This window comes from Macrotis lagotis, chromosome X, assembly GCF_037893015.1.
Source record: "Macrotis lagotis isolate mMagLag1 chromosome X, bilby.v1.9.chrom.fasta, whole genome shotgun sequence".
Classification (NCBI taxonomy): Eukaryota; Metazoa; Chordata; class Mammalia; order Peramelemorphia; family Peramelidae; genus Macrotis; species Macrotis lagotis.
Window position 1 is genome coordinate 208,635,212 of NC_133666.1, and position 21,838 is coordinate 208,657,049.

A 21,838-nucleotide genomic window follows, 5' to 3' on the forward strand; every position below is an offset into this window, starting at 1 on the left:
GGAAGAAAGCATAAAAATAGAACTATTCAAAATAAATATAAAATTCATAAAATATATGTGTCAATTGAACAATTCATATTTGAGACAAATACAAGGCATTCTTTATTTTTTGAATGTTATTTTTTTCAATTAAATGCAGAGTTTTTAACATCTTTTTATAAGCTTTTGATTCCACATTTTTCTACCTCCTTTATTCTTCCCCCCTCCCCAACAGCAAGTAATCTGATTTAGGCATGTATAATCATGTTCAATGCATTTCTATATTAGTCATGTTGGGTAAGAAGAAACAATTAAAAGGAAAAAAAACATAAGACAAGTTTTAAAAAGTGAAAATAATACGCTTTGGTCTGCATTCAGACTCTAGTTTTTTTCCTCTGGATGTGGATGACATTTTCCATTTAAATCATGTAGAATTGTTCTTGATCACTAAACTGCTGAGGGTAGTTGATAGTTGATCATCACACTATGTTACTGTTAGGGTATAGCAGTATTCTTCTCATTCTGCTCATTTACATCAGTTCATGGAAATCTTTGCAGGTTTTTCTGAAATTCATCTGCAAAGCTTTTTTTTTTTTGCAAGGCAATGGGATTAAATGACTTGCATATAAAGGTCACACAGCTCTCAAGATTTCTTACAGAATAATGTATTCCATCACATTCCTATACCATAATTCAGCCATTACCCAATTGATGAGCATCTCCTTAATTTCCAATTCTTTGTCATTTTAAAAAGAGCTCCTATAATACAAGGCATTCTTTTTTTTTAGGTTTTTTTTTGAAAGGCAAATGGGGTTAAGTGGCTTGCCCAAGGCCACACAGCTAGGTAATTGTTAAGTGTCTGAGGTTGGATTTGAACCCAGGTACTCCTGACTCCAGGGCCAGTGCTTTATCCACTGTGCCACCTAGCCTCCCCTAAGGCATTCTTTTAAGAAATAATTGTAAGAATATTAATTGCTCATGGTTGGGTGCCACTCATACAATTAAAATGATGTTACTATCTAAATTGATTTAGTAACTTCTGAGGTATTACTTTGCAGAACTTGGTAAAAAATATAGCCATATTTATTTGGAGTAGCAAAGGCCTAGAGAACCTGGAGTACTGAAAATAATGGAAATTAGTAGGAATGAAGGGGAAATTGAGATCACAGAATTCGTTATATTAACAAGTGGTAGTCATTAACTCTTTTGTGTTGGTTAAAAAATAAGAAATAGATCAGTTAAACAAAGTAGTTAATCAAGAAAAACAAACACATATTCCAGTATTCTCTAAGCTCAAGAGTATAAATTACTTAAGGAAGAATTTATATTCCTGGGGGGGGGGGACTAGGAAATTTGTCTTCAAATAGGTATAAACCATCATTTTACTTCATGTACTATATAAGGTTCAAAATGTATATATATGATCTAAAGGTAAAGGTTTCATTATTTTAAAAAAATGGGAGGAAAATGGATTCTGACATCTTTTATAACTGGCTAAGAAAAGAATTTTTAACTGAATAAGGCACAGGGATGATGACAAAAGATAAAACTATAATTTTGATTAAATGAAACTGAATTTTTTTAGGAATATAATCAATTCAGCTAAGAAAGGAATCTGTAATCATGGAAAGATTCTGATTTCTAAGATAAGAATCTGATTTCTAAGATACAAAATTTAACAGAAATAAGGCTAAGAACCATTTCCTAAAGGATAAGTGCTCAAAGTTTATGAAAAGTTTTTTTTTGGGGGGATGGTTAGGTTTTTGCAAGGCAATGGGGTTAAGTGGCTTGCCCAAGGCCACACAGCTAGGTAATTATTAAGTGTCTGAAGCCAGATTTGAACTCAGGTACTCCTGACTCCAGGGCTGGTGCTCTATCCACTGTGCCACCTAGCTGCCCTATGAAGTTTTCAAAAGCATTACACACTATTGCCATATGAAGATATTTTCCCATATAAAAGAAATGTAAATTGAAACAGGTCTGAAAGTTTGATCTGACTAGCCAATTTGACAATGATTACAACGTAATGGAAATTGTAATATGGGAGGGCCTTTGGGACAAGATTGAGATGTCTGTATACACAATGACTATTTCTGGAACATAAGATAGCTTGTTAAGTAGTCAGGGACAGTGTCACTTCTATTTGTATAAAGAAATAATAAATTTCTTGCTTAAATCAAAAATGGCCTTGTACAAAAGGATATAAGTACTGCTTTGTTTTTTTTTTTGTAAACCAATTGTGAGTCTTTTCTTTGAAATTAAATTCTAAACCAAGCTTCCTTTATGCTCATTGTTTTATAGCATAACAATGAAGGCCTTCAGAGTGAAGAGGTAGAAAGATGATATTGCTTTCTATGTGCAAGATAGCCTAATGTGTAGATCTAAATGTCTAAGATAGCCTAATGTTGTAGATCTCAATTAAATTCCTTTTAGTTCAAAGTTCTTAATATCAGTGCTTTATTTTTCAAAACTGTTTTAGAAAGTGGACAAACAAAATTAATCTACAACTTAAGGGTCAGTGATACTAAAATTTTCAAATGAATTCTTTTTTTCTTAGTTTTAATTTTTCTTGTAGTAAACATACATGATATGTCCTATAGTAAAAGAAGAAAATACATTTTTTTCATTTTTTGTGTTAAAAGTAATTTTATACAGTAAACCTTTTAAAATTTTAAGTATATTAAAATATAACAATCATTCAGCAACTTAGGCCTGTTTTCAAATTATTACCATTTTTTCATTTTTCACTTTTATAGTAATTATCTAATCTTAACTTTTTTTATGATGAGATAAAATTTATCAGAGGGTCCATTGGTTAGATACCAAATCAATGATCAGAAATAGATAACTACAATTTTATTATTAGAGTACAAACTCAACTGTCAGTGAGCTTAGAACTTCAGCTCCAGTAACCTTATGTAGAATGTGAATACATAAACAGTATAGAAAATTGGATTTTTACAGAAAGCAATAGGGAAAGATAAGGGTATACATGTCTGGGGAAAGGTATTAGGAGAAAGGAAGGACACCTGCAGTTCAAAATAGAGTTTCAGTGTCCTCTTCTCATAGAGAAGTACAAAGTTTCTTTTTCATCATAGTCCTCCTCATCACAATAGCAAAGAAGCATGAGCCAGAAATTCTCATCACAGATTCTCCCTCCTTTGGTTGAACATTACATATATGTGCCCTTCTGACTACAGTTTTATACCATCCTATCACTTTTTTTCATGATAACTTTTTTTTATTAGGTTTGTTTTTTTACAAGGCAAATGGAGTTAAGTGGCTTGCCCAAGGCCACACAGCTAGGTAATTATTAAGTGTCTGAGGCCGGATTTGAACCCAGGTCCTGACTCCAGGGCCGGTGCTCTATCCACTGTGCCACCTAGCTGCCCCCATGATAACTTTTTATAAGTTCTGGAAGGTATTTCCACAGACAGTTACAAGTACTAGGAAGCATTGAATCTTATGAGAAAGCAAATTAATATAACAATTATTAGTATTCTAAGATTAATTTATAAAACTTCCTTTATCCAATTTGACCCTAGTTCCAATATCAAATGTCCCAGTCAAATATTTATACATGTTTAATATCCTCTAGATCTTTCCCTAACTTCCCAATGCACTTCCAGTTTTGGATGATATTAGGGGTTTGGTTAAACACGTGCAATATTCAGGTAATAATTATTCGAATAATAGATTTCTTATTCTGTCATCTTGAGTTTAACTTTCTATTTTATAAAAGTCATCTGCTTCTGGGAAATATTTTCCCTTGAAAATTCTCTGTCAGATGACGACTCTGTCCTTGACCACTGTCTACAAATTGTCTAGTTTCATGCACTCAGACTGAGACAGGTCTCTCTGAATCAAAAGTTAACTTTTTTTTTACTATAAGTCAAAAGTTTAAAGTTTAATTAGATTTTAATTAAAAATCCTTAAAGATTTAAAGTCTTTAATTTAACAAAATCTAAGTCTTTTAACTGAGGTCTGTATTGGTAACAGTACCTGGAAGGGGCTTTGTTTTCAGGGAAGATTTGCAGAATTGTTTCTTTTAGGAGATTGCCATAGTCTAAGCCACTTTAATGCTGCTTAAACCAGTTAGTGATAAGACTTAGGGTGACTTAGGGCCTCACAAAAGCTAATCATATTGACCTTCCAATAAATAATTAGTTTATATGGATAAAAACAGGTCCAGTTTTATAGTTAATCTTATAAACATCAGAGCTGTGGGGGGCCAAATCAAGCCGTCTAATAATAACTCTTTGAAAATTTGGAGAGTTTTTAAGTCTTTCCATGTTATTTGTTCTTTAATTGTTTACCTGAAACTTGAATGTAGTACGGGTAATGCTAGCTATAGCATTGCTATAGATAATGCTCTATCGACCACAAAAAGAATCATAAAGGGGCGGCTAGGTGGCTCAGTGGGTAGAGCACCGGCCCTGGAGTCAGGAGTACCTGGGTTCAAATCCGGCCTCAGACACTTAATAATTACCTAGCTGTGTGGCCTTGGGCAAGCCACTTAACCCCATTTGCCTTGCAAAAAACTAAAAAACCCCAAAAAGAATCATAAAAAAAGAATCCTTGAGGATATTTGTAAAATAAGTCCTTATCGTTTGTGTTTTTTACATTATATATATATGTATATATATACATCTATGTGTTTATGTCAATTTATAAATGTGTGTATGTGATATATATATATATATATATATATTCACACCCCATACACTGAGAAATAACACCCTCACATTAGAAAAAAGCTCCTAATATAAGATACGTTTTTAAAAATTCTAGTAAAATTTTAACTACATATTGATTTTCTTCTTTTAATTTATTTAAGTGACTTGCCCAAGGTCACATAGCTGGGCAATTATTAAGGTCGAATTTGAACTCAGGTCCTCCTGACTCCAGGGCCAGTACTCTATCCACTGCTCCACCTAGCTACCCCTAGCTACAGTATTAAAACCATTCTTTATTATTGGTAACTCTCCAGTGATATCCTACTTTGAAAACTGGATTTTACTCAAGCAGTTATTCTATGCTTAAGATTTTTAAAAAAAATATTACATCTATTTAACCATTTTATATATATATATATATATATATATATATATATATATACACACACATACACACTGAAATGCTTTGGACAATCAGTCCATTTAATGTATGCATTTCAACAAATTGAGAAAAAATTTTTTTTCTAAATATTTAAGGATTTTGGATTTTGTGACTATAAAAATCTATTTATTTGAAAAACAAGAGCTCTGATTGAATTATTCAATATAGATCCAACAGTTTTGTATAAAGTGTAGCCATATATACTAAGAGAAGGCGAGGAAGTGATCTTTGGTCATTTACTTTCGGCAAGCAGTAATTGTTAATGAGTGATTAACAGGAGAATTTACTTCCATGTGTTCCCTTAGATCAGTAAACTACCGAATTTTTTGTTGTTCTTTTAAAGTCATAAAAATATATTGTTTGCAGAGAATGGCAATATTTGATTGAAACATCATTTGTTTTTTCAGAATATCAGGTAAATACTTTAAAAATCGAATTGAACTCTTTCTGACCTATTATGTTATGACCTATTATTCTAGGGACCATTAGTATTTTCCTTTTCTTTTCCCAATGTATATGTATATGTTTATTGTATGTATCTCTATGTACTGTAGTTTAAATTATTTTGTGAAGGAGAAACATTTTTTCCTCTTTAGTTTTTCCTTTGTAAAAAAATCATGATTAAAAAATTTGACAAGTAATGAAAAGAATTCTATGCGTGAAAGCCTCAATCCAGCTTGAGACATTATAAACAATTACTAAAACACATCTAAAGTCTGTGTTTTTAGGTAATTGAATAGATATTTGTGTACATTTAAATGAACATGAAAGAAGTTCAGTAGTTCCCAATTACTTTCAGGATAAAATTTGAAATATGTTTTTGGAATCATCATTTTTACTTATTTTTTCCTTTGTTTTTCACTGGCAGAACAATAAAAAAGTTCCAAGACTATTAATACAATTATTTTTATCATTAATTTTTTAATATTTACTCATTGGCAAACTCTTGAACATCCTAGATCTCAAATACAAGCAGTGTAGTCTTGTTGCCTTCCCCAACATGAAATTGGCTTAATCATTAAAAATTAAAACTTTTTGGGCAAGCCACTTAACCCCATTGCCTTGCAAAAACCTAAAAAAAAAAAATTAAAACGTTTATGTCTTTTTCATATCACATCTTTATTTTATCTCCCTTTTGAGAGGATATATGTTATTCTAATTATTCAAAATGAATATGATACTCTGGATCTAACCTTATATATATATGAATATATAAATATTAAACCATCAAATAAGGAGACAGCAAATCTAAAAACTAATAATCCCTAGTCACCTAGATAAGAAAGTGTAGATTAGTAATGGTCACAAATTCAAAACCGTAAAAGCTGACCAATGTAAACCATAAGATCTATTATCAAACATTGCAGATTTCCTGCCATGATCAAAGAAATTTACTATGAATGCAGGAAGGGCCTGGTTATAACAAAATCAGGATTGCCTCTTCAGGCAAGCATGATTGGCATACTAGGACCAAACTTTTTTATTTTAGGTAAACATCATAGATACTCTTTGAAATAATCATTCATGCAACAGAATTCCAAAGACTCAGAAACAACCTGGTAGGAAACATTCCTGTTCAGAAGGAAAATATCACAGTAGGGAAACTGAGTGAGGAGAATCCTGCTATTACCTTTGTTAAGGCACCTTCTCTACTCTCCCAGATACTTAACAGTCACCTGTATCATTTCTTAGATCATACCCATTTTGAGTAACTCGTTGGCATTACCTTTGAATGGTGCCTATTGGTTCTACAATAATTTGAATAGTTGTACCTAAATTCAGAAAGTCAGTGCAGATAAAATTATAGTGCTACCTCATATTGTAAATTCTTCTTACTGTTTAGAACAGAATATAATAACTAATAAACATTTCTCTTCAGTACTTATTAAGTATATAGAATGTGTTTCCAAAAGTTTGGTTATTTTACTTCCCTAGTTTAAACACATTCTGATGTAAAAACTAATCATCTGAAATTAAGGAAAAAATAACATTCAGGAGTTTTATATATATATAAAATGAATCTGATAGTTCATTCATATCCCTGAAAGATACTAGCTTCCCATTAGCTTGGATATTTTAAAGCATTTAACAGTAATCAAAGGAAAAAAATAAAAGAAAAATCTTTAAAACTGGGATTTGTTGGTTCAAAGATAAAATTTTAACACATACTATTGTAAGTTCAATTTTATAATTTTCATTATCAGTAGTCATACAATTCATCATATAAATCACTTCTATACTACATGTAAATATGGAAGTTATCTGACATTTTGGGTGTTTGTGTTGGTGGAAGTAAATCTCAGTTTCTTGATAGGTTCACTACTTTAGAGTTTACAAGGCTTACTTTAGTCACATACTTTTTCGTCTCCTTTTCACAGCTGATAAAATTTTATAACTTGCAAAGATTGAAGATCTAGAGAATCGGCAAATCTCTAAAGAACTTTGTAGAAAATGAGACTTTAATAAGGTCTTTGGTACTTTACCCAACATTGTTATTTCTCTTTTTAAGGCAAAGTATGCCCAAGTAAATACTTAAGACAGTATTTTTAACCATAAATCTATTAAGTGATAGTGCAGATTCCTAATTTCACAACATTCAGACTAAAATAAGGAATTAATCTTTTAATGATGTGCATTACACTATTAAAAGCAATTCTTATACCATGGTTTCCCAAAAAATCACAGTGCAAGAAATAAGCATAATTCTGATGCAAAACTATTATGGATATTTAAAAACAAGACATATAGCAGTCACTAACAATCAAATAACATTAATCAGTGAATGCATGTCTGAATTCTCTTTAAAAAAATCATTTCATTTTCTTATCAGTTTGATCAGGGAAAGTAGTATTTTTCATTTAACTGATATTAAGAAAACTTGTGCTAATTTGTAAAGGAGAGATTCAATGAAAGAAACCAGTTCTTAAGATTGGCTTGGGATATATTTGGGAAAAACCATGAGGGACTTAAGTAGTGAAGGTGTGTGAAGAGCTATAGAGAATAAATTTGATCCAATTAGACTTATAACTCTTATTCTTACAGTCACTAAATGTTTTAACCTTAATGCCAAATTTTAAGTATGCTTACCTTTAAGTAAGGATCAAATATTACAATTTTCCCAATTGAAAAAATCTCACTTTAAATGAGGCTACATTATAATATTTTTGAGAATAAACCCATATCAAATATGTATAGTGACAGAATTTCAGGTTTTAACAAGGACCATTTACTGCCAGCATTTAAAATTAAAGAACTTACTACTCCTATCTTTAGAAGTCTGCTAGCAGTGTTGCATTCTCATCTTTCCCTTTTGAAGGTCCGTTTGGCCCTTCTGAAACATGGATAATGTAAACATAACCTCTATTACTTAGTAATGAATTATGAATATATATTTTAAGGACAGAATTTTAGTATGCTGTACCGAAAATAATTTCATACAGCACATTTATTTGTAGATTCTTCCTTTGGTAAATATTGTATCTGGAAAAATACTGTGAAATTAAATCATACTGCATGATTTCAGTTATTTTTCCACGTCAACAAGAATATCTGAATTAGTGAAATAAATCTCAGATCATGAAAAATCTCCCAAGAAATATTTATAGGCATAGTAATCTTCCCTTACCCCTCATCTCTGTGAGGTCTAAATCCTTGAATCTCTCTACCCACTGATTTAACACTTCATTTACTTTACCTGTTTCTTCGGTCGCTCGTGATTTTTCCTGTCATATCCTACGTCTGACCTTGGAACTGGCTTCCTTCACTAGATCCCTCTTTTTCACAAGTTTTTCTTATACGTTACTAAGTAACTGCAAAAATAGAAACTTGAGATTTACAGACAGCTCCTTATTTTGTTGGGTAAAACTTAATTGGGTCTTGCAAATGCACAGTCTTTTCTAATTCCTTTTGGGTGACCTTGCTTCTTATGTAGGCAGTCAATTTTTGTTAAATTATTCAAAGAAAGAACATATTTGTTGGTAAACTTTATTACTTATATAAAACATTTGCTATCTGATTTAAACAAGCATCATCCTCATGTAGAGAAGTGTAATAACAGGTGGTTCTTAAGTTCTTAAGTACAACTTAAAAGCTGCAAAATAATGTTTCTTTCTGTTTTTGAACTTCATTGGAGATAGTTTTTAATTGACATCAGTTGTGTTTATTCTCTAGTTGACAAAAATCATTTTCTTTTCCTTGCACTAAAACAATCTGTTACTTTCCAAGAATGGAGAATGAAAGAGGGGTATGCTGTTTCTATGGAAAAAGTCCTAAATGCTTGCAAACTGACTGATAGGATATTTCAACATTTATAAAAACATTCAGATCACATTTCCATCATAGTTTGGAGATAGGCATTTCATAAAATAGTCATTTAACAAATTTAGTCTCTAATTTGCAGTGAATTGTAAAATTGGAAAGTATCTCTTTCCGTTTTCCAACATGGCCAGAATTAGGAACACCAGATAAGATGATAAGATTATTTTTTTTGAAAGTTTTGAAACTCTTTAAAAAATTGTATAATTTTAAATTATTTTTAAATATTGAGTTCTAAATTCTTTCCCTTCTTCTCTCCACTCCCTCACACATTAAGAAGACAAGCAATATTATATCAGTTCACTTATTAATATTTCCATTTTGGCATATTTTTTTAAAAAACAGAGAAGAATAAAGAAAGAGAAAGTCATACTTCAGTTTATCAGTTTGTTCTCTGGAGGAGGAGAGCATTTTTTTTTCTTTCTTTTTTTTTTTAAGTTTTTGCAAGGCAATGGGGTTAAGTGGCTTGCCCAAGGCCACACAGCTAGGTAATTATTAAGTGTCTGAGGTCAGATTTGAACTCAGGTACTCCTGATTCCAGGGCCAGTGCTCTATCCACTGCTCCACCTAGCTGCCCCAGAGAGCATTTTTTCATCAGGAGTCCTTTGGAATTGTCTTGGATCATTGTACTGATTAGAGTAGTAGCCATGTCTTTTTGTAAGATTTTGAATTCTACACGTTTTCCCCCTACCCTCCCTCCCTCCCCCTTCCGCCAGCAGAAGGCAATCTGATAATCTTTATGTTATTTCTTTGCTATGCAGTGATCAAAATTGAATGTATTGAGAGAAAAAACACATACATGAGGAAAAAATAAAATACTAGAAATATTATGTAGTCTAAAGGCAACTTTTTTTAAAAAAAAAATTGAAGGTAATAATCTTTGGTCTTTAACGCCACAATTCTTTCTCTGGATCCAGATGGTATTCTCTATCGCAGATACCCTAAAATTGTCCCTGATTATTGCACTGATGGAGTGAGCAAGTCCTGGTGATCCTGGGCTGGGCTGGGCTACACTGTGGCCAAGGCTTTTTTCCATTCCCAGGCCCGGTGAAACATACCTTTCCCACAGAACTTCTAATTTATCTTGGACTGGGAAAATGTATCAGTTCTTCAGTTCTGCCCCTCTAAATTGTGGCCAGAGTCATAATTTGATGGCTTTTGTAGTTTTTTGAGGAAACAGTTTCTGGGAAATGCTGCCTTCATGCCACCATCTTGGCTCCGCCCCCCCAACAAGTCCATTAAGGTTGATCATCACTCCCGTGTGGCTTTTAGGGTGTACAATGTTCTTCTGGTTCTGCTCATCTCATTCAGCATCAATTCATGCAAGTTGTTCCAGGCTGCTCTGAATTCCCATCCCTCCTGGTTTCTAATAGAACAGTAGTGTTCCATAACATACATATAATACTACAATTTGTTCAGCCATTCCCCAATTGATGGACATTTACTTGATTTCCAGTTCTTTTTACCACAAACAACTGCTATGAATATTTTTGTACAAATAATGTTTTTACCCTTTTTCATCATCTCTTCAGGGCACAGACCCAGGAGTGGTATTTCTGGATCAAAGGATATGCACATTTTTATTGCCCTTTGTGTATAATTACAAATTGCTTTCCAGAAAGATTAGATGAATTCACAGCTCCACCAACAATGTATTAGTGTCCCAGATTTCCCATATCCCTTCAAACATTGATCATTGACGTTTCTGGTCATATTGGCGAATCTGAGAGGTGTGAGGTGGTACCTCAGAGATGTTTTAATTTGCCTTTTTCTAATCAGTAATGATTTAGAGCAATTTTTATATGACTATGGATAACTTTGATTTTCTCATCTGCAAATTGCCTTTTCATTGACCTTTTGTTAATTGGAATTGGAATTAGCCATGTCTTTTAGAGCTGAGCCTCTTGGTTCAACATTACTGTTCTTAAGCACAGTGATCTGGTTCTTCTCACTTCATATAGGCCTTACCCTATTTTTCCAAAACCATTCCCCTTGTCATTTTCCACAGCACATTAATACTCCATTTCAATCACATGCCATAAGTTCTTTAGCTATATCCCAATTAATTAGCATTCCATTTCCAATTCTTTGCCACCATAAAAGAAGCTGCTCTAAATTTTCTTGTACATAGAGGTCTTTTTACATTTTCTTTGAACTTGTTTGGATACAGACTTGATGAATGGTATTTCTGGATCAAAGGAAATGCAGTTTTATAGCCTTTTGGGCCTAGTTCTAAATTGTAAACTAGAACGATTGGACTTGTTAATTAGTGTACTTTCTTGTCCCATATCTATTCCAACTTTTGTAATTTCTGTAAGGTGTAAAATGGTACTCTAGAGTTGTTTTAATTTGCTTTTCTCTAATTAGTAGTGCTTTTGAGCATTTTCTCATATTTCTACAGGTAACTGATTTTTTATTTGTTTATATCTTTGACAATTTATCAATTGGGGAAAGGCCTTTATTTCTATAAAGCTGACTCAGTTCTGTACTCAGTATATTTTTGAGAAGTGAGGCCTTTAATCAGAGAAACTTGTAAATTTTGTAATGTCACTTAATAGTGCATGGTATATTGTAGCAAAATGTAATTTCTCTGATTATCCCTTTTAATTAGTTCTGTTTTTTGCTTTTGCTTTGTCTGAGATCATAATTGCTATCTCTGTCTTTTTTTTTTAACTTCAGCTGAGAAGGATATTAGATTCTATTTTAGCCCTTTATTTGAATTCTGTAGTATGTGTGTATGTTTCTGTTTCAAGTTTGTCTTTTGTAAACAACATATTATTGGATTCTGGTTTCTAATCCATTCTGCTCTTTTTTTTTGTTTTATAGATGACCTCATCCTATTTATATTTAACAGTTATGATCACTGACTGTGTATTTCCCTCCATGCTAACTTTTTGTTTCTTCTTTTTCTTTTTATTCTAACCCTTCTCAAAAATCTATTTTGTTTCCATTAATTTGTTCTTTCTTTTATATTATCTTCACTTTGTCTTATACCCTTCTCTTCCTGTTTCTCTTTTGGATTAATTACATTTCCATTCACAACCGTGTTTGTGTGTTTGTGTGTGTGTATGTGTGTGTAAACTCTTTTTAATTGCCCCAATCATGATAAAGTTCTTAGAAATTACATATATCATTCCCCCATATAGGAATATAAACAGTTTAACTTTTTTAATTAAAGATTTTATTTATTTTGAGTTTTACAATTTTTCCCCCAATCTTACTTCCCTGCCCCCCCCCAGAAATCAGTTTGTCAGTCTTTACTTTGTTTCCATGTTGTACATTGATCCAAATTGAGTGTGATGAGAGAGAAATCATATCCTTAAGGAAGAAACAAAAAGTATATGAGATGACAAGATCAGATAATAAGATAGTTGTTTTTTTTTCTAAATTAAAGGGAATAGTCCTCGGACTTTGTTCAAACTCCATGATTCTTTATCTGGATACAGGTGGTATTCTCCATTGCAGACAGCCCCAAATTGTCCCTGATTGTTGCACTGGTGGAATGAGCAAGTCCATCAAGGTTGATCATCACCTCCATGTTGCTGTTAGGGTGTACAGTGTTTTTCTGGTTCTGCTCATCTCACTCAGCATCAGTTCATGCAAATCCCTCCAGGATTCCCTGAATTCCCATCCCTCCTGGTTTCTAATAGAACAATAGTGTTCCATGACATACATATACCACAGTTTGCTAAGCCATTTCCCAATTGAAGATCATTTACTTAATTTCCAATTCTTTGCCACCACAAACAAGGCTGCTATGAATATTTTTGTACAGGTGATGTTTTTGCCTTTTTCCTCATCTCTTCAGGGTATAGACCCAGTAGTGGTATTGCTGGATCAAAGGATATGCACATTTTTGTTGCCCTTTGGGCAACCAGAAAGGTTGGATGAGTTTACAGCTCCACCAACAATGTAATAGTGTCCCAGATTTCCCACAACCCTTCCAACAATTATCATTATCCTGAGAAGTGAGAGGTGGTACCTCAGAGAAGCTTTAATTTGCATTTCTCTAATAAGTAATGATTTAGGAGCAATTTTTCATATGACTATGGATTGCTTTGATCTCCTCATCTGCAAATTGCCTTTGCATATCCTTTGACCATTTGTCAACTGGGGAATGGCTTTTTTTTTAAAATATGACTCAGTTCTCTGTATATTTTAGAAATGAGTCCTTTGTCAGAAACATTAGTTGTAAAGATTGTTTCCCAGTTTACTACATTTCTTTTGATCTTGGTTACAGTGGTTTTGTCTGTGCAAAAGCTTTTTAATTTAATGTAATTGAAATCATTTAGTTAGTTTTTAGTGATAGTTCTCCATCTCTTCCTTAGTCATAAACTGCTTCATTTTCCATAGATCTGACAGGTAAACTAGTCCTTGTTCTTCTGATTTGCTTATAGTATTGTTTTTAATGTCTGAATCCTGTATCCATTTGGATCTTATCTTGGTATAGGGTTAAACAGTTTAACTTTAGTGATTCTTTTGATTTTATGTTTTACCTTTTTAACTTTTTATGCTTCTCTTGAATTTTATTTTTATATAATGCTTGTCTTTTCATCAGAAATGCCTGAAAATCCTCTATTTTATTAAAATGGATATTTAATAACCTACTAAGTTTTGCTAGGTAAGTAATCTTAGCTCCTTTGCCTTCATATTCTTAGCCTTTTATTCCTTTAACACGGAAAATGTTGAATCTTGTGTAATCCTGACTGTGAATCCACAATATTTGAATCTTTCTTTTTGACTACTTGATGTATTTTCTCTTTTGGCTTAGAAGATCTGGAATCTGGCTATAATATTTCTGTGAATTTTCACTTTGGAATTTCTTTCACGAAGTGATTGATGGACTCTTTCATTTTCTATTTTTACCCTCTGGATTTATGATATCTATTTTCTTAATTTGGTCATGACTTTCAGGTCATCTAATAATTCTTAAATTTTCTTGTCTTTATTTTATTTATTTTCCAGATCAGTTGTTTTTCTGATGAGATATTTCATATTTTCTTTTATTTTTTTCATTCTTTTAATTTTGTTGTATTGTTTGTTTCAGTTTTGGGGGGGAACAATGGTATTAAGTGACTTGTCCACAGTCACACAGCTAGTAAGTAATCAAGTGTCTAAGGGTGGATTTGAACTCAAGTCTTCCTGACTCTAGGGCCAGTGCTTTATCCACTGCACCACCTAACTACTCATTTTATTATTTCTCATTAGCTTTCACTTGCCTAATTCTAGTTTTGAAAAAATTATTTTCTTCAGTGAGCTTTTATACCTCCTTTTTCATTTAGCCTATTCTATTTTTTAAGGAGTTCTTTTCTTTGGTGAATTTTTGTGCCTCTTTTACCATTAAGCCAATTCTGTTTTTGTTACATTTTAAATTCTGAACTGTCTCCCTCCCTTCCTACCCTGCTCTAGAGAAGGCCACCATTTGACATTTTATATATTTTATATATTATATATATATATGTGTGTGTGCATATATATGTATACACACACACACACACATATATATTCATAACTTTGCAAGCATCTATTGGTTCTTTTTTCTGGAGATGGATACTATCTTCCTAAGAGGTTTTTTGGTAGTTATTTGATATTTTTAATACTCAGCTTAGTCTTTCAGTTATTCTTCAAATAGTATTATTACTGTATACAACATTCTCTTAGTTCTGTTCTTTTCACTCATCATTATTTCATGCAAATTTTCCCATGTTTTTCTAAAATCAGCTTGTTCATTTCTTACTGTATTTCCTTCCCAAATTTTTCTCTTCTACACTTTCTTTTATTCTTCCAGGGATTCTTGTTGACCTTGTGTCCAATTAGCCATTTTTTTGTGCCTTTTTTTTGGGGTAGCTGTTTTCATATTGAGGTGTGTTTATGGTTCCTCGTCCCTGTCAGCATAGTAACTCTTATGTCAGCTTCTTCTTCTTCTCCTCCTCTTCCTCCTCTCATTTATCTTGCCTATTTCTTGACTTTTAACTTTATGTTAAAGTTGAGCTCTTCTTAACTAGGGTTGGGTAGGCACTGTCCCACATTTCAGACTTTTTTGTACTTCAGTTTTCAAGTCTAGGTCTGGTGGTCTGCAAGTTTGAGGTGTTTCCAAAGTGGTGTGATCCTGTGAGAGGTATGATGACTGCTTTCCTGATCTCTGCTCTGGTCTTTACCAAGAAAGAACCCCTGATTTCTGTTTCTCTATATGCCAAGATCCTCTTTGCCTTAGAACTGTGACTAGGGCCCCTGCTGCTTTGTGGCCAACCCCTAAGTGCTGCTTTTGCCATGGAACTTGCAATCCCGAACTACATATGGCCAATAGAGTTGTTAATCAATGCCTGCTGGACCAGAACTAGCAAAGGGACCCCCTGTAATCTCTTAACTTGTTGTCTGACCTCCTTAACATTTCTGGGCTAAAAACTCCTGCAGTTGATACTGCTATTGCTGTGGCTGCTGTGAGTATCACTGTGTGTAGGGGCTCTGGACAGGCCTCCACCTGTGACATAGATTTCTTTTGCTTATCATTTAAGTTTTCTTGGGTCAGAAAAATACACTACCCTGACTGTTAACTCTTTCTTCATTCCAAAATTTGATTTGAGGCATTATTTTAAAGTTCTTTGGAGAGGCATATTGGGAGAGTTCAGCTAAATGACTGTCCCTAATCCTCCAACTTCAGCTTTGAAACTCTTAGAGAAAAAAATTAAGCACTTTTTTTCTATTCTAAAAATGTTTTTCCACTGAAAATTTAATGAGAGTTCAATGGAAGTCCTTGTTTATTTAGAAACATTGGTATTGCAGCAATTAGGGATTGCTAATTTGGGTATGAAGCTTCAACAATTAATATAAACATGTACAATATTTCAAACTCAAAAATATCCTTCCTGAGATCAAGAATGATGTATTTCAGCTCTTACTATAGTTCATACTTTTTTTTTTTTTAACACTTTGACTGGACCAGAATTCCCATAGGGATAAATTCGACCAGAAGCTATTTTGTTCTCCAATTGCCATAAACCAGTCCAGAATTATCAGAATCTGAGGAATCCCATGATGATCTCCAACCACTCAAGGTGGAATTGAGGTTTATGTCAGATTTATATATCCTTATTTACAAATAATAAATCACATGCAAAATATTAACCTGTTTATGCAATTTTTCCTTTTTATTTCAAGATGAAATCTTGTGTTGCAGTTACTGATCTGGAAAACAATCTAAGTGAAAATTATCCAAGTATCCATTGGTTAGATATTTTTGTCATTTTGATTTTAATTTAATTTTAATTAGATACATTTTGTCAATGATACACATCATTAACTGCAAATTTATTATTTTGCTGAGTGTAAACTAAACTGATTATATATAATAGTCAGTGAACCCAGAGTATCAGCTTCAAAAAGCTTATGTAGGATGCTAATGCATAAACAGCAAAGAAAAATTAAATTTTACTAAAAGCGGGAGGGAAAGATAAGGGTAAATATGTCTAAAAACTAGTAATAAAAGGAGAAAGATAAGGGCACCTGCCAAGCTGGCAAAAATTAGAGCTGTGACTTGTTTCCAGCTTTGATTCTGCAGGTGTTGTGACATTTCAGGAACAATGTCTAGATTCTAAAAGCTCAAAATAAAGGATAGTGCCCTCTTCTTATTATTGTAGTGTGAAGAAATATGAACTAGAATTTCTTTCTCATCATAGAGGCAGCAAGAAGACTGAGCCAGAATCTCTTTTTCACAATGTATATAATGTACAATAAGATATCATATTAGATCTAGATCTTCAGTATTGTAATTCTTTGTTTTATTTTATGTAGTTAAAAACATTGTTCTTTATTTTAAATTGAATTGACTTCTTAATATCCAAATTAATTGTTTTATGTATCAAAATTGGGCAAAAGAACATTGTCTTAATTTCAACTAATTTTTATTAAATATCTTTTGTGTCTTGTTAACTTATAAATAATAATGAAAAATGAATAGTCATTGCCTTAAAGGACTTACTGTAGTAGAGTTGATTCATAACTTACTTTTAGAATATTGTTTTAAGGTTTATTATGGATTTTAAAATGAAGTTTGTGTTGCCATTCTATTTAAAGTAGCATAATTTCTGAAAGGAATGGTGGAAATTTCTACAGTGGAATAATTGCTCTTTTACTTCTGTGTTCTTTTTACTCTAAACAATCATTTACTTTTGTTGTTCATTATATCATTAATATAAGATATTAGAGGTAATCATAATAAAATGTTTGGAATTCTCTTAGAAGTTAGTCCATCCTCTTAAAACCAAGTCTGGAAAGAAAGTTAGAATGTATGTGTGTGTGTGTGTGTGTGTGTGTGTGTGTATAATTTCTTGATTGACTTATAACCTAATTTTATTAGAGCTATTTCCCCAAAATGCTTTAGATCAACTTTTCTACTTTTTAGGATCATGAAGAAATGATTTAGTACTTATTTTTATTTCTGAATTATTCAATATATAGTAGAAATAACATTGCTGAAATAAATTACTATGGTGGAAAATAGTTTTCAAAAAATTTTAAGTGATGTTTAGAAAACTACTGAAAATATAGTAGAAAAACTATGTGAAATTGTCACTATCTTATTCAAACATTTCATTTATAGACTAATGCTTCAAACATTTTTCTTAACTATCTTACTTTATAAAATGTTAGTGTTGTGCTATAATCTCTAATTTTGGGTAGTGAAAATTTTGACATAATAGCAATTTATAGAAAAGGAATGAATACACATTAATAATAAATTGTGACTTTTTTGAACATGGAGTAAAATAAGCATGTTGACCTGAATATGCATGTTTTTTAAAGTATGATTCCCTTATCATATTTTTTCAATTGTTTAACAATCAAAATTTTTAGCTTTAACAAGTAATAATTTTTAAACTATTCATTTCTAAAATTATCAATTTTCATTTTCATATGTGATCCACTTTACATGGAAAATGTGAAATTAGAAATATATTTCTTGTTTTGTTCCTTGAAACTGAAGCATAGAACCATAAATTATATTTTCATTTTGTTTTTAAAACTTGCAATTGTTGTTTTATTAAGCTGACATTTTATAAAGCATCTTTGAATGAATGCCTTTCTCTGCCTTTAATTTTTTTAAAATTTTTCCCCTCTTTATTTTAAAAAAAGTTACTCTCATTTTGAAATGATAGTCTAAATGAATTATTTTGTATTTATATATATTTATGTAGTTTTATTTATATAAAGTATTTATATAAACTGTTTCTATACAATTGTTTTCCTTTGTAATTCTATAAGTTTTATTTTATGTAGTTAAAAGCATTGTTCTGAGAAAGGGACCATAGATAGCTTCATCAAACTACCCAAAGGGATACATGACACAGAAAAGGCTTAGAAACTAAATTCAGACCAACCCTCCCCTACTTCTTCATTTTACAGATGAGGAAACCAAATCCTAGAGATGTCAAGTCTTGATATGTCAAAACTTAGAAAAGCTAGAATTCAAAACCAAGTTCTCTGACACCATCGATATTTCCATTAATATTGTTCCTATTAAATGTTGGAAACCAGACGATTCTTTTCCGTGTATTCTATATTTTATGACATTTTAATAATTTTATTTGGAAAACCTTTTTTTAGCTCATAAGAAATTGTTTTGTGCCTTTGTTTTGTGCCTTATGACTATGAATGTGTTATACAACCTTTAGTAGGTTGTTTTTTAAAACTAGATGCTATCTACTGAAATTTCACAAATATTTTTATGGACTAATGAATGGGATTCAGTATTTATTTTATAATTTGTAGGAATTCTGAATTGGCATAGGACTATTTTAGGATGTTTTGGGGCTTATGACAATGATCATTAATAGGTGCTCCTTTGATACCTGAATTCTTCTCAAAGTCAAAGCTGGTGAGATTTTGGGCAAATAGGGGAATGTGCAGTAGGAGTCCTGCAGCTACTTTCTGGAATTTTCTGTTATGGAGCTGCATGTGCAACCAAGTAAGGCTCTATTTTTCATGGCTATATATTTTATATAGGGGTGTGTGTGTGTGTGTGTGTCTGAGAGAGAGAGAGCTGAAAGAAATGAGAGAGGGAGAGAGCAGAGGACTTCAATCAAACATTTATTAAGTTATTAAGTGCGTTCTTTAGGCGGGGCACTATGTTAAATGCTGGCAATGCAAGCTTGTATTCCAATGGAAACAATTTGCTAACAAATATATACAAAGTAAGCTATGTACAGTGTGTGTGTGTGTGTGTGTGTGTGTGTGTGTGTACTATGTACAGTATATATATTTGTGAAGTTTATTCAGCAGTATCAAAAAATATCAAGATCCTTCTATGAAGATATTTCAAGTGCTCTGCTTTGACTCCTTAAGAAATATTTTGGAAAATACAGATGGTTTTTGTATCTGATCTTTTGTATAGCAGGAAAGTTCAATAGAAAGATGTTTTTAAAACCTTGGCATAATTTGCATTAGTTTGTGTTATTTCTTTGGATATTTTGTGTTTTGTGTACTCAATGTTCATACACTTTTCTTTTGTCTTGCAACGTTTTTCATTCTGTGTTTTGTCATTCTAATCATCTTCCCACTGCTATAACTAAACACTAGGAATGATCAATTATTCAGGCTGGAAACGCAGCTCATTGACTCCTAGGACGACCACTTTTCCCTGCCCTGGTTGTGAGCATGATATTGATCTGGGAGAACGTGGAATCAATGGTTTGTTTCGAAATTTCACTTTGGAGACGATTGTGGAAAGATACCGACAGGCAGCTAGGGCAGCTACAGCGATTATGTGTGACCTCTGCAAACCTCCACCTCAAGAATCCACTAAAAGTTGCATGGACTGCAGTGCAAGCTACTGTAATGAATGCTTCAAAATATATCATCCTTGGGGCACTGTAAAAGCTCAGCATGAGTATGTAGGCCCAACCACTAATTTTAGACCTAAGGTAAGTGTCATTTTGATGGAGGTGGGGGGAATAACACCATAAATTACAGTTTTAAACAATTTTTTTGTCTATATTTTAACAAGGACATGTCCTGTCCTAAGTGTAGGCATTGGAATTTGGGACTGGAGATATTTAGAGACTTTTGTAGGGCACAGTTGTGTGTCCAGTGACCACAGAAGAACAAAGAGTGACTAGTCATAATTCTTAGGTTAATTGCATGGCTCATAGGTACATAGAATTAGTTTTGTCAGGGGTGCTTAAAGGCCATTGAATCTAACCCTCTCATTCTATGGATGAAGAAACTGAGGCAGAGACAGGTTAAAATACTTGTCCATTGTCATACAACTTGTAATATAGGAGGTAGGTTAGAATCTGGGTCTGATAACTGCCAAGTTCAGCTTTTGTCACAATATATTACTCAATTTCAGATTTGACTTAAAGCTTCATTTCCTTCTATAATAATGTGTGATCCATCATCATTATTATAATAATAATAATAACTGCAATTTTAGTGTTTCATAAATATTATTTAACTTGATCTTTAAAACAATCCTATGAACTAGAGTCCAGTGTAAGAATTATATAATCCTTTACAGAGGAAACCAAGACCCAGTCAGCACCATTTTCTACATGAAACCTTTCCTGCTCCTCCCAACTATTCCCTTTCTAACTACTTTATATTTATTTGGAATTATTATTTTCATATTCTGTATATACTTATCAATTTTCTCCTCGGAATGTAAGCTCCTTGAGAATAGAGATTATTTAATTCTCTGTATTTGTGTTCCCAACACCCCATCATCAACTTCCTGGTACAGAATGGGTGTTTGATGAAAAATCTGTTTTTTAATTGGTAGGTGCAAATGATCGTAATTTAATAAGTGATAGAGTCTGGGTTAGAATCCAGGGAGTCTCTTCAGTCCAATGCTTTTTATAACTGAATCTTTTGCCTTTATCTTTGTATTTATTGCTGAAGTAATCAGGGCTGTATATGTGGTATATATATGCCTATAGATGTGAGTTCATTATGTTTGTGTGTGTGTGTGTGTGTGTGTGTGTGTGTATATATATATATAAAATTTGTGTGTATGTTCTTGTATAATGATACATATGTTTATAATTAAAATTATATGCTTGGAACCTGACAAGAGCATTGAAATTGTCCTTTAAATTATGAGGCACTTAAAAAAATTTACTTTGAATAATTCAAGGTGAGTATATTTTTTTAAAAACTGACAAGCTTTGCTTTCAAATTACTCAAATTATTATTCTCAAAAACAATAAACCATTCCCACCCCTCCAAACTTGGGACAACAATAGATCAGTTAGTACTTTGTATTAATCAGATAAAACTGATTTGTCAAGCAGTGTCCTAAGTATTGGGGATACAAATACAAAGAATTAAACAGACTCTACTGGTCTGGGTCTTCACCTTGAAATGGAGGTTCTAAGCAAAATGAGCAAATCAGAGAAGAAGTATAAGAGTGAAGATTATTTCCAGTTTGTGA

General features: G+C 32.4%; 1 protein-coding gene across 6 annotated transcripts in view; it reads left to right on the forward strand.

Moving 5' to 3' along the window:
* TRIM36 (tripartite motif containing 36) overlaps nucleotides 1-21,838 on the forward strand; it is an 86,060-nt gene that overhangs the window by 12,455 nt on the left and 51,767 nt on the right. For 4 of the 6 annotated variants that reach the window (XM_074207409.1, XM_074207411.1, XM_074207407.1 and 1 more), the window contains exon 3: nucleotides 19,987-20,330. In XM_074207409.1, the coding sequence (XP_074063510.1) occupies nucleotides 19,987-20,330 (344 nt within the window). Of the gene's footprint in view, nucleotides 1-19,250; nucleotides 19,376-19,986; nucleotides 20,331-21,838 lie in introns of those variants that run through there. The other 2 variants (XM_074207410.1, XM_074207408.1) reach the window with 2 other exon arrangements.